At 44.4% G+C, this 14,068-nt stretch overlaps 1 protein-coding gene across 1 annotated transcript in view; it reads left to right on the top strand.

Annotated features, from left to right (window-relative positions):
- HAPLN4 (hyaluronan and proteoglycan link protein 4) overlaps positions 1–14,068 on the top strand; it is a 41,544-nt gene continuing 27,476 nt past the window's right edge. Inside the window, exons 1-2 of the mRNA XM_070732483.1 lie at positions 1–106; positions 6,201–6,563. Coding sequence (XP_070588584.1) covers positions 1–106; positions 6,201–6,563 — 469 coding nt within the window. The remainder of the gene's footprint in view (positions 107–6,200; positions 6,564–14,068) is intronic.

The raw sequence follows: 14,068 nt of genomic DNA, 5'->3' as shown, positions 1-14,068 counted from the left end.
ATGCTCCTGGGACGATGCTTCTCCGCTTGTCTTTTCCATCTCCTGATGCTTTGCTGCCAGCCTGCGTTGGCCCAGAAAGATCGGAAGAAAGTGGTACATGTGTCTGGTACGTGAGAAGTCCCTTTGGCATCTCTTGAGGCCTGATCTGGGTGGGAATCTGATCAGCTTCACTGGCCGTCGTTGTTCCTATCTGTCAAATCCCAGATACAGGTAGTCCTCGAATTACAACCTTTCATCTAATGGCTGTTTGAAGTTACAATGGCCTGCCGTCTTCGGTGCTACTGCTTCACCCTTTGAGGCTGTTGCGGGCATGCCAGCCGGCAAAATATTTGGCTTCTGCGCATGGGCAGCAAGCGAAATCTCGCATGAGGACCTGTGCGTGAGTAGGATTTTGGTGATTTTCAGTGATATTTTTACTTCCGTGCATGCGCAGAAGCATAAAATTGGTCAAAATTGCCAAAATGTCGCTAGCGCAAGCATCTTCACACATGATTTCATGTGCTGCGCATGCGCAGAAGCCAAATATCTTTTTTTCTCCAAGTTTATTTATCAATTTTCTAAAACAGAAAAGCATTAAAAAAACCATGTACAAATCAACACCTGTGTCCGATGTCTTTTGTAATTATATTACAAATATTTTCAGTGTAATATATCATATCATTAATATATATATATATATTTATTTGTTTGTTATATATCCGAAGGATAGAGAAGAGAAAAAGAATTTAATTATCATATTACTATATACAGTATTTGTTATTTTTGTATACATTTACAGTTTATATTCTATCTATTTCAATTTAATAATTTAATTTAATTTAATTTAATTTAATTTAATTTAATTTAATTTAATTTAATTTAATTTAATTTAATTTAATTTAATTTAATTTAATTTAATTTAATTTAATTTAATTTAATTTAATTTAATTTAATTTAATTTAATTTAATTTAATTTAATTTAATTTAATTTAATTTAATGTAATGTAATGTAATGTAATGTAATGTAATTTAATTTAATTTAATTTAATTTAATTTAATTTAATTTAATTTAATTTAATTTAATTTAATTTAATTTAATTTAATTTATTAGGCTCTCTCTGGAGACTTGGGGCGGCTCACAACAAAATCGTGACAGTGTAGCAAATCTAATATTAAAAACATTATAAAACCAACATTGGAACCATACAACACAATCATACTATGCATAAACTGAATAAGCCTGGGGGGTATCTCAGTTCCCCCATGCCTGGCAACATAGGTGGGTCTTTAGTTACTTAGGAAAGGCAAGGAGGGTGGGGGCGGTTCTAATCTCTGGGGGGAGTTGATTCCAGAGGGCCGGGGCCGCCACAGAGAAGGCTCTTCCCTTGGGGCCCGCCAGACATTGTTTAGTCGACGGGACCTGGAGAAGGTCAACTCTGTGGGACCTTATCAGTCGCTGGGATTCGTGCGGCAGAAGACGGTCCCGAAGGTATTCTGGTCCGATGCCATTTAGGGCTTTATAGGTCATTACCAACACTTTGAATTGTGACGGGAAACTGATTGGCAGCCAGTGCAAGCTGCGGAGTGTTGGAGAAACATGGGCAAATCTAGGTAGCCCCAAGATAGCTCTCGCGGCCGCATTCTGCATGATCTGGAGTTTCCTAACACTCTTCAAAGGCAGCCCCATGTAGAGAGCGTTGCAGTAGTTGAACCTTGAGGTGATGAGGGCATGAGCGATTGTGAGTAATGACTCCCTGTCCAAATAGGGTCACAACTGGTGTACCAAGAGAACCTGTGCAAACCATCATACCATCTATTCCATACCTTTTCCATTTCTTCATTTTTAATTCCCTTAATTTCTCTTGTCATCTCATCCATTTCTAAACATTTATAATTTTTTTTGATGATATTACTCTCTGTTGGAATTGTTTCTTTCTTCCACATTTAGGCTACTGATATTCTGACTGCTGTTGTAATGTGTGTCACTAGATGAAGTGTCTGGTTACTATATTTCTTTTTCCAAATTAATAATAATAATAATAATAATAATAATAATAATAATAATAATAATAATAATTTATTAGATTTGTATGCTGTCCCTCTCCGAAGATGCTAATAGCATTCCTTCTGGAGTGAAATCGATACCTTCTTTTATAATTTCTGTTAGCCAATTGTGAATAATATTCCATAATTTCCTGATTTTGGGAAGCCAAATCTCATTACGGCGCACATAGGCATGTGTCGGGGACACGCAGATCCATGCGCATCCCAAAAATTGCTACCGGAACGTAGCACCTTTCCATTCTGGTAGCAGGCCATCACTGAACGGCACTGAGAAAAAGTGACTTACACTGTTTTTCACCCTTATGGTCAGGTGTCAAAATTTGAACGCTTGTCAGCTAGCATCTGTTTATGACGGTTCCAGCATCTCGTAGTCATGTGACCCCCTTTTGCGGCTTTCTGGCAAAGTCAAAGATGAAATCAGATTCCCTTAACAGAGGTTTACTAATTTAATAACTGCAGTGATTCCTTAACCCAGGGATGTCAAATTCAAAGGCCTGCGGGCTAATCGGGGGCTAATCGGGCCCGCGGGGTGCTTAGATCTGGCCCATGGAAATAGTGATGTGCCGGTGCCTGGAGGCTGTTGGGGCCTGGATGGGTGTCAACAAACTCAAACTGAACCCAGACAAGACGGAGTGGCTATGGGTTTTGCCTCCCAAGGACAATTCTATCTGTCCGTCCATTACCCTGGGGGGGAATTATTGACCCCCTCAGAGAGGGTCCGCAACTTGGGCGTCCTCCTCGATCCACAGCTCTCATTAGAGAAACATCTTTCAGCTGTGGCGAGGGGGGCGTTTGCCCAGGTTCGCCTGGTGCGACAGTTGCGGCCCTATTTGGACCGGGAGTCATTGCTCACAGTCACTCATGCCCTCATCACCTCGAGGCTCGACTACTGTAACGCTCTCTACATGGGGCTACCTTTGAAAAGTGTTCGAAAACTTCAGATCGTGCAGAATGCAGCTGCGAGAGCAATTATGGGCGTCTCTAAGTATGCCCATATCACTCCAACACTCCGCAGTCTGCATTGGTTGCCGATCAGTTTCCGGTCACAATTCAAAGTGTTGGTTATGACCTATAAAGCCCTTCATGGCACCGGACCAGAATATCTTCGGGACCGCCTCCTGCCGCACGAATCCCAGCGACCGGTTAGGTCCCACAGAGTCGGCCTTCTCTGGGTCCCGTCGACCAAACAATGCCGTCTGGCGGGACCCAGGGGAAGAGCCTTCTCTGTGGGGGCCCCGACCCTCTGGAACCAGCTCCCCCCTGAGATTAGGATTGCCCCCACCTTCCCTGCCTTTCGTAAACTCCTTAAGACCCACCTCTGCCGTCAGGCATGGGGGAACTAAACATCTCCCCCTTGCCCATGTTGTTTTGCCATTGATTGATTGACTGTGTGTCTGTTTTTATATACATTGGGATTGTTTTATAAATTTATTAATTTTAAACTGTAATTAGATTGGTGGGCATTGGATTTGTTATTATGTACTGTTTTATTGTTGTTGTGAGCCGCCCCGAGTTTGCGGAGAGGGGCGGCATATAAATCCAATAAATCTAATCTAATCTAATCTAATCTAATCTAGCTCCGCATGTAGCCCTCTAAAGCTCCGTTTTCTCTGACAGGGTGCTTGGGCTGCCACAGGTGCCCCTGACATGAGTGACATTGAGGTGGCCCCACCCATTCCGGCCACAAGCCCCCCAAAATCAAACACAATCTGATGCGGCCCTCAATGAAATGGAGTTTGACAGCCTTGCCTTAACCACTGTGGCAAGAGAGGTCATACTGTGAAGCCAAGCTCACTTAACAACTGTCTCATTTAGCACAGAAATGTTGGCCTAAGTTTATATATTATTTATTAATTTATTAATTCGACTTCTATGCCACCCACTCCCAATAGGACTCAGTTGGTGGCATAAGCTTTACATCTCCACCCCTTGTCCAGTCAACGAAGCGGTGGAAGTGATGTGCCGGTGCCTGGAAGCTGTTGGGGCCTGGATGGGTGTCAACAGACTCAAGCTCAACCCGGATAAGACGGAGTGGCTGTGGGTTTTGCCTCCCAAGGACAATTCCATCTGTCCGTCCATTACCCTGGGGGGGGGAATTATTGACCCCCTCAGAGAGGGTCCGCAACTTGGGCGTCCTCCTCGATCCACAGCTCACATTAGAAAACCATCTCTCAGCTGTGGCGAGGGGGGCGTTTGCCCAGGTTCGCCTGGTGCACCAGTTGCGGCCCTATTTGGACCGGGACTCATTGCTCACAGTCACTCATGCCCTCATCACCTTGAGGTTCGACTACTGTAATGCTCTCTACATGGGGCTACCTTTGAAAAGTGTTCGGAAACTTCAGATCGTGCAGAATGCAGCTGCGAGAGCAGTCATGGGCTTACCTAGGTATGCCCATGTTTCACCAGCACTCCGCAGTCTGCATTGGCTGCCGATCAGTTTCCGGTCACAATTCAAAGTGTTGGTTATGACCTTTAAAGCCCTTCATGGCACTGGACCAGAATATCTCCGAGACCGCCTCCTGCCGCACGAATCCCAGCGACTGATTAGGTCCCACAGAGTGGGCCTTCTCCGGGTCCCGTCAACTAAACAATGTCGGTTGGCGGGCCCCAGGGGAAGAGCCTTCTCGGCGGCGGCACCTGCCCTCTGGAACCAACTCCCCCCGGAGATTAGAACTGCCCCTACTCTTCCTGCCTTCCGTAAACTCCTTAAAACCCACCTTTGCCGTCAGGCATGGGGGAACTGAAACACCTCCCCCTGGGCATTTTTAATTTATATATGGTATGCTTGTGTGTGTGTCTGTTAGTATATGGGTTTTTTTTAAAAAAAATCTTTAAATATTTTAAATTTGCCAGACTATTTATGATTTGTACCACGTGTTGTGAGCCGCCCCGAGTCTTCGGAGAGGGGCGGCATACAAATCCAAATAATAAATAAATAAGAAATAAATAAGAATAGAATAGAATAGAATAGAATTCTTTATTGGCCCACAAGGAATTTGTCATTGATGCTTATGCTCTCAGTGTGCATAAAAGAAAATATATGTTTGTTTAGAATCATGAGGTACAACACTTAATGATTGTCATAGGTGTCAAATAAGCAATTAGGAAACAATCAATAAAAATCTTAAGGATACAAGCAACAAGTTACAGTCATACAGTCATCAGTGGGAGGAGATTTATTTATTTATTGGATTTGTATGCCGCCCCTCTCCGGAGACTCGGGGCGGCTAACAACGCATGCAGTGTACAATAGTAATTTGGTATTAGAAATGATTAAAAATCCATTAATATAAAAACCAAACATGCATACATACATACATACCATGCATAGAATTGTAAAGGCCTAGGGGGAAAGAGGATCTCAATTCCCCCATGCCTGGTGGCAGAGGTGGGTTTTAAGTTGTTTACGAAAGGCAAGGAGGGTGGGGGCAGTTCTAATCTCTGGGGGGAGTTGGTTCCAGAGGGCCGGGGCCGCCACAGAGAAGGCTCTTCCCCTGGGTCCCGCCAGGCGACATTGCTTAGTTGACGGGACCCAGAGAAGATCCACTCTGTGGGACCTAACTGGTCGCTGGGATTCGTGCAGCAGAAGGCGGTCCCTGAGGTAATCTGGTCCGGTGCCATTAAGGGCTTTATAGGTCATAACCAACACTTTGAATTGTGACCGGAAACTGATCGGCAACCAATGCAGACTGTGGAGTGATAAGAATGATGAGAAGGCTAATAGGAATAGTAAGGCAGCCTTAGTGAATAGTTTGACAGTGTTGAGGGAATTATTTGTTTAGCAGAGTTCAGAAAAAACTGTTCTTGTGTCTAGTTGTCTTGGTGTGCAGTGCTCTGTAGCAATGTTTTGAGGGTAGGAGTTGTGTATTTAGTGACCCTTCGCATCCTGGACATAAATTGTTTACCGGTATTTATGTCCAGGATGCGAGAGGTCAGTAAATATTTTCACAGCCCTCTTTTTAACGCATGCAGTTTGACAGTGCTGAGGGAATTATTTGTTTAGCAGAGTGATGGCGTTCAGAAAAACTGTTCTTGTGTCTAGTTGTCTTGGTGTGCAGTGCTCTGTAGCAATGTTTTGAGGGTAGGAGTTGTGTATTTAGTGACCCTTCGCATCCTGGATTTGAAATGATGTCCAAGGCCTCTGTTCTTCTTTGCAGAGGACGACAGCGGTGCCGTCGTGGTTCAGACGGCCCCTGGGAAAGTGGTCACCCACCGTGGGGGCACGATCATCTTGCCTTGCCGCTTCCACTACGACCTGTCAGCCCACGACCCTGAGGAGATCCGCTTAAAGTGGACCAAAGTGGTGGAGCCCCTGTCATTTGAGGACGTCTTTGTAGCCATGGGGAAGGAGCGCAGAGCCTTTGGTAACTTCCGGGGCAGAACCACCCTGCAGGAGGACGGATCCAGTGACGCCTCCCTCATCATCCGGAATGTCACTCTTCAGGATTATGGGCGCTACGAGTGCGAGGTGACCAACGAGCTAGAAGATGATGCTGGAATGGTGAAACTGGACCTGGAAGGTTGGTGGAGGTGGATTGGGTGATGGGCACAGTCAATAATGGGTGGACAAAATTAAGGCGTCACTTAAATATCGGTTTGTTTGTTTTGTTAAGTAGGTATTGGTGGTATACCAAGATATAATAATATTTATATACATTATTATTATTAATAATAATAATAATAATAATAGAAACATAGAAACATAGAAACATAGAAACATAGAAACAGAAGATTGACGGCAGAAAAAGACCTCATGGTCCATCTAGTCTGCCCTTATACTATTTCCTGTATTTTATCTTACAATGGATATATGTTTATCCCAGGCATGTTTAAATTCAGTTACTGTGCATTTACCAACCACGTCTGCTGGAAGTTTGTTCCAAGGATCTACTACTCTTTCAGTAAAATAATATTTTCTCATGTTGCCTTTGATCATTCCCCCAACTATATAGAATGCTGGTGAGACCACATTTGGAATACTGTGTTCAGTTCTGGAGACCTCCCCTACAAAAAGATATTGACAAAATTGAACGGGTCCAAAGACGGGCTACAAGAATGGTGGAAGGTCTTAAGCATAAAACGTATCAGGAAAGACTTAATGAACTCAATCTGTATAGTCTGGAGGACAGAAGGAAAAGGGGGGACATGATCGAAACATTTAAATATATTAAAGGGTTAAATAAGGTCCTGGAGGGAAGTGTTTTTAAAAGGAAAGTGAACACAAGAACAAGGGGACACAATCTAAAGTTAGTTGGGGGAAAGATCAAAAGCAACATGAGAAAATATTATTTTAATGAAAGAGTAGTAGATCCTTGGAACAAACTTCCAGCAGACGTGGTAGATAAATCCACAGTAACTGAATTTAAACATGCCTGGGATAAACATATATCCATCCTAAGATAAAATACAGAAAATAGTACAAGGGCAGACTAGATGGACCAGGAGGTCTTTTTCTGCCGTCAGACTTCTATGTTTCTATGTTTCTAACTTCAGATTGTGTCCCCTTGTTCTTGTGCTCACACAATAATAATTAGATTTGTACGCCGCTAATAAGAAAAAACCCCAGTACAAATCCAATATTTTAAAAAGAGTTTAAAACCCTTTGACATAAAAACAATCATACATCTCATGCAGACCATACATAAAGTGGAAATGGCCCAGGGGAGTTTGCGAAAGGCAAGGAGGGTGGGGGCAGTCCTAATCTCCGGGGGGAGTTGAGTCCAGTCAACGAAGTAGTGGAAGTGATGTGCCGGTGCCTGGAGGCTGTTGGGGCCTGGATGGGTGTCAACAAACTCAAACTCAACCAAGACAAGACGGAGTGGCTGTGGGTCTTGGCTCCCAAGGACAATTCCATCTGTCCGTCCATTACCCTGGGGGGGGGGTTATTGACCCCCTCAGAGAGGGTTCGGAACTTGGGCGTCCTCCTCGATCCACAGCTGACATTGGAACATCATATTTCGGCTGTGGCGAGGGGGGCGTTTGACCAGGTTCGCCTGGTGCACCAGTTGCGGACCTATTTGGACAGGAAGTCATTGCTCAAAGTCACTCATGCCCTCATCATCTCGAGGCTCGACTACTGTAATGCTCTCTACATGGGGCTACCTTTGAAAAGTGTTCGGAAACTTCAGATCGTGCAGAACGCAGCCGCAAGAGCCATCGTGGGGCTTCCAAGATTCGTTCACGTTTCCTCAAAACTCTGTCGCTTGCATTGGCTGCCGATCAGTTTCCGGTCACAATTCAAAGTGTTGGTCATGACCTTTAAAGCCTTACATGGCATTGGACCAGATTACCTCCCTAACCAATTGCTACCGCACGAATCCCAGCGACCGATAAGGTCCCACAGAGTTGGCCTTCTCCGGGTCCCGTCGACTAAACAATGTCGTTTGGCGAGCCCCAGGGGAAGAGCCTTCTCTGGGGTGGCCCTGGCCCTCTGGAACCAACTCCCCCCAGAGATTAAAACTGCCCCCACCCTCCCTGTCCTTTGTAAACTACTCAAGACTCACTTATGCCGCCAGGCATGGGGAAGTTGAGATATTCCTTCCCCCTAGGCCATTACAAGTTATGCATGGTATGTTTGTGTGTATGTTTGGTTTTATAATAAGGGTTTTTAGTTGTTTTATTATTGGATTGTTACATGCTGTTTTTTATCATTGTTGTTAGCCGCCCAGAGTCTACGGAGAGGGGCGGCATACAAATCCAATAAACAAACAAACAAACAAACAAACAAACAAATAAATAAATAAATACCAGAGGGTCAGGGCCGCTACAGAGAAGGCTCTTCCCCTGGGTCCCACCAGATGACATTGTTTCATCGACGGGACCCGGAGAAGGCCAACTCTGTGGGACCTAACCGGTCACTGGGATTCGTGCGGCAGAAGGCGGTCCGGGAGATATTCTGGTCCGATGCCATGAAGGGCTAGTAAATACTAGTAAAAGAGAAACATTAGGACAGGGGATGGAAGGCACTCTGGTGCACTTATTACACTCCAATCACTGATAAACAGTTTGAGTTTTTTCAGCGAAAATATGCTGAATATTACAAACAACCCTCCTGGCAGAGACTTGAGGGGGCGCAAAATGTTTACGTCTTCCTGGGGGTGGGGTGGTAACAGAAAATAATTGAGAAACACTGGGTTAATATAATTGTGTGCAGTGTTACTTATTATTTCTCTCTGGGAACCGAGAGTCCTCAGCTCCCCAGGAACCAGATAATTGAAATCATAAATTTAAGTCTATCAGAGATGTGAGGTGAGAATTAAATCAATATGGCAAAAGACACATGAAAACATGAATGTGCAAAGGGGAAGGGGGGAGGGATAAAACTCTGAGTTACACAATGAAACCAATTCATTAAAAAAATCAAGACAAAATAGAATAGAATTTTATTGGCCAAGTGTGATTGGACACACAAGGAATTTGTCTTGGTGCAGATGCTCTCAGCATACGTAAAAGAAAAAGAGACATTTGTCAAGAATCATGTGGTACAACACTTAACGATTGTCATAGGGGTCAAATAAGCAATGAAGAAACAATCAATATTAATAAAAATCTTAGGATACAAGCAACAAGTTACAGTCATACAGTCCTAAGTGGGAGGAAAAGGATGATAGGAATGATGAGAAAAACTAGTAGAAATAAAGGTGCAGATTTAGTAAAAAGTCTGACAGTGTTGAGGGAATTATTTGTTTAGTAGAGTGATGGAGTTTCGGGAAAAAACTGTTCTTGTGTCTAGTTGTCTTGGGCATTAAAAATAAAATAATCCTTCTCCAGGAGTGAGATTATAATGGAGGCAGTTGCAAAGTCCCAAAGAGCAGGTATTACAGATAGTTCTTAACTTACAACAGTAATAGAGCCTGGAATTGCCTTTGTACTCAATTGTGTCAACCCCTAACCCCCAACACTTCTCCCGTAGACTCTCCATGATTGACCTCTCCAGGTTCCTAAGAGGTCAGTAAGGGGCATACATAAGTGCACTGGTGTGCCTTTCGTCCCCTGTCCAATTGTCTTTCCTTTCTTTCACCTATCTTATATATTCTCTTCCTTTCATATATCCTCTCCTCTAAGTTCACTTTCACCCTCTTTTATATTATCACATGTCTATTTTTCTTCCTATGTATCTGTATCTGGTAGGACATTTTGGTATATGATTTTATGAACTATAATTAAGTCGGAACGGAGACGACGGAGTTGTAAGTTGTCTAAACCAAGAATTTCAAGTCTGGTAGAGTAAGGTATTTTGTTGTGAGAAGAGGAATGAAGGACTCTTCTTGTGAAATATTTCTGAGTATTTGGTTGAGTATTTAAACCCAACAACTGTCAAGCCTTAAAATATAAAAAAGCAACAACCGGCAATGTCTAAGTTAAATCAGTGCAAACGAAAATTTACAACAGATATCAACGGCCAATTTAGAAAAGGGCCAGCTCATTATTTCCCGTAATAATAGATGGGACATCGTAATATAAATGACCTTTAAAACTCATCTAAAACCAAATGAAGGCGATATCTATAGCAAATGAGCAGTGCAGAGAAACACGAATCTATTGCTGAGTGCTACCTTTGTGCCTGAGAAACATAGGTATAGGAGAGTCATAGAAACAGAGAAGACTGACGGCAGAAAAAGACCTCATGGTCCATCTAGTCTGCCCTTATACTATTTCCTGTATTTTATCTTAGGATGGATCTATGTTTATCCCAGGCATGTTTAAATTCAGTTACTGTGGATTTACCAACCACGTCTGCTGGAAGTTTGTTCCAAGGGTCTACTACTCTTTCATTAAATAATATTTTCTCATATTGCTTTTGATCTTTCCCCCAACTAACCTCAGATTGTGTCCCCTTGTTCTTGTGTTCACTTTCCTATTAAAAACACTTCCCTCCTGGACCTTATTTAACCCTTCAACATATTTAAATGTTTCGATCATGTCCCCACTTTTCCTTCTGTCCTCCAGACTATACAGATTGAGTTCATGAAGTCTTTCCTGATACGTTTTATGCTTAAGACCTTCCACCATTCTTGTAGCCCGTCTTTGGACTCGTTCAATTTTCTGCCAGTAGTGGGTTCTACTCAGTGAAGGGCTACCAAAATTTTTACTGCCACACTGTGGCCGTGGTTTATGCAGGATGCCCTGCATTTTCTTTCAACTTCTTTCAGTGCAAACTGGGTGCTCCGGGGTGGACATCCCCCAGGCATTCCCACCACCCTATCTGGGCAGCAGCCCACCCCTGGTTCCACTTAGAGTTATAGTTTATAGTTTATTAGATTTGTATGCCGCCCCTCCTCGAAGACTCGGGGTGACTCACAGCATAACAGTAATACAATACATTACAAATCTAATGATAAAAATTAAATCCATTTAAGAAGGCATTAATAACATAATAAAACCCCTAACTATGCAGTCATACACATTCAAACCTAATCTATCATACAGTAAGGTCAAAAACATAATAAAAAAGGGGGAAAGATGGTAATTATCCTCACGCCTGGTGAAAAAAGTGGGTCTTCAGCATTTTACGGAAGGCGAGGAGAGTGGGGGCTATTCGAATCTCTGGAGGGAGTTGATTCCAGAGGGCCGGGGCCACCACAGAGAAGGCTCTTCCCCTGGGTACTGCCAGATGACATTGTTTGGTCGACGGGACCCGGAGAAGGCCAACTCTGTGGGACCTAATCGGCCTCTGGGATTCGTGCAGCAGGAGGTGGTCTCGGAGATATTCTGGTCCGATGCCATGTAGAAACATAGAAACATAGAAGACTGACGGCAGAAAAAGACCTCATGGTCCATCTAGTCGGCCCTTATACTATTTTCTGTATTTTATCTTAGGATGGATATGTTTATCCCAGACATGTTTAAATTCAGTTACTGTGGATTTATCTACCACGTCTGCTGGAAGTTTGTTTCAAGGATCTACTACTCTTTCAGTAAAATAATATTTTCTCATGTTGCTTTTGATCTTTCTCCCAACTAACTTCAGATTGTGTCCCCTTGTACTTGTGTTCACTTTCCTATTAAAAACACTTCCCTCCTGGACCTTATTTAACCCTTTAACATATTTAAATGTTTCGATCATGTCCCCTCTTTCCCTTCTGGTCCTCCAGACCAGTGTTTCCCAACCTTTTTTGAGCCGCGGCACATTATTCATGTTTTCAAAATTCTGGGGAACACTGAAGGGGGGGGGGCGGGGGGGCTAAAGAAAAGTTTGGACAAAAAAAAAATATCTTCCTCCATTTCACTCTATTTCTCCCTCCCTCTTTCTCTCTCTTCCTTCCTTCCCTTCTTTCTCTCCATCCCTCTTTCTTTCTTTCTTCCTCTCTTTTTTGCTCTCTTTCTCTCTCCCTCCTTCCCTCCCTCTATGTCTTTCCCTCTCCCTCCTTCCCCCCTTTCTTTCTCTCTCTCTCTTGCTTTCTTTCCCTCTCTTTCTCTTGCTTTCTTTCTCTCATTCTCTCTCCCCTCCTTTCTCTCTCTCTCTCTTTCTCTCTCGTTCACCACGCCAGCAACAGAGAGAAAAAGAAAGAGCGAGAGAGAGCCGGAGAGAGAGTGGAGTGCGCAGCAGCCATCAGCCTCCTCGCCCTCCCAGACGTCCCCAGCGCCCGGCCTCACACCGCCTCCCGTTAGCCCGGCCGAAAGCCACACAGTCCCGGACTCCCGGATCGCTCGCTTCTCCGGCCAGCGCGGCGCTTTCCTGGGCAGATGGTTTTGCTGACCGGAGAAGCGAGCGATCCGGGAGTCCGGGACTGTGTGGCTTTGCACCATGAAGAGAAAACGGCAGCAGGGAAAAGTCGGCCGTTTTCTCTTCATGGCGCAAAGCCACACAGTCCCGGACTCCCGGATTGCTCGCCCCAAGGCAGGAGGCGGCGGCGGAGGAGAGTGGGCGGATCGGGCGGGCAATGGGGCAGGGCGGAGAAGCCAGGGGCGCGTTTGGCCGGAGGCACCGTGGGGAGGCAGGGGCAGGGAGGTGCGGCAGTAGGTGCCTCCGGCCAAACGCGCCCCTGGCTTCTCCGCCCTGCCCAATTGCCCGCCCGATCCGCCCACTCTCCTCCGCCGCCTCTCGCCGCGGCACACCTGACGATGTCTCGCGGCACACTAGTGTGCCGCGGCACACCGGTTGGGAAACGCTGCTCCAGACTATACAGACTGAGTTCATGAAGTCTTTCCTGATAGGTTTTATGCTTAAGACCTTCCACCATTCTTGTAGCCCTGTAGGGCTTTATAGGTCATAACCAACACTTTGAATTGTGACTGGAAACTTACCTATGCTATTGGTTCAGGGACAGGAGCACACGCAACGCTTCTGTGCATGTGCAGAGCATTTTTGATGACGTCCGGGCGGGTGGCCGGAGCCTCTCACCACTGCCCCTACCGCTGAACTGGTGACATCCGGGAGCAACCTACCACTGATGTCTACAGGAGGTGTCCAAAAAGTCAGAATGGAGGTATTGATGGTACAGGGGGAGCTTCAGTCACAATGTTGTGGCTGCCATATTGCCTTATTTGACCATTACCTGCGGTCACCACTGCGTAAAAACCATGCGCTCCGGTGGCAGTTTATGCAGGTTCTCAGTTATACGGGTCAGGGTTGTCCCAAAATTGCTTTTTCAGGGGGGAACTGGATTTCCTTGATTTTTAGATTAAATTAGATCAGAAGCTGGTTGGGAAGATTATATGGTGATCACATAACCCTGGGACAGTCATAAATACATGTCAGTTTCCAAGTGCCCGAATTTTGATCACATGATCATGCGGAGGCTGCAACTGTCATAATTCAGTTTTTCAGACGCTGTTCAGTGATGGCCTGTTACTGGAACAGTAAGGTGCTATGTTTTGGCAGCAATATTCAGGATATGTGCACCCATAATCAGTGTTCCCTCTAATTTTTTTGGTGGGTGGGCGGAAAAGTATAGTGTCTGAGCGGCACAGAAATAATTAATAAATAAATAAATAAATAAATAAATAAATAAATAAATTAAATAAATGAATGAATGAATGAATGAATGAATGAATTAATGAATGAATAAATAAAAAAACCCAC

This window comes from Erythrolamprus reginae, chromosome 1 (assembly GCF_031021105.1).
Source record: "Erythrolamprus reginae isolate rEryReg1 chromosome 1, rEryReg1.hap1, whole genome shotgun sequence".
Classification (NCBI taxonomy): Eukaryota; Metazoa; Chordata; class Lepidosauria; order Squamata; family Dipsadidae; genus Erythrolamprus; species Erythrolamprus reginae.
The sequence above is the reverse complement of the archived record's forward strand: the minus strand, read 5'-3'. Positions and strand labels throughout refer to the sequence as shown.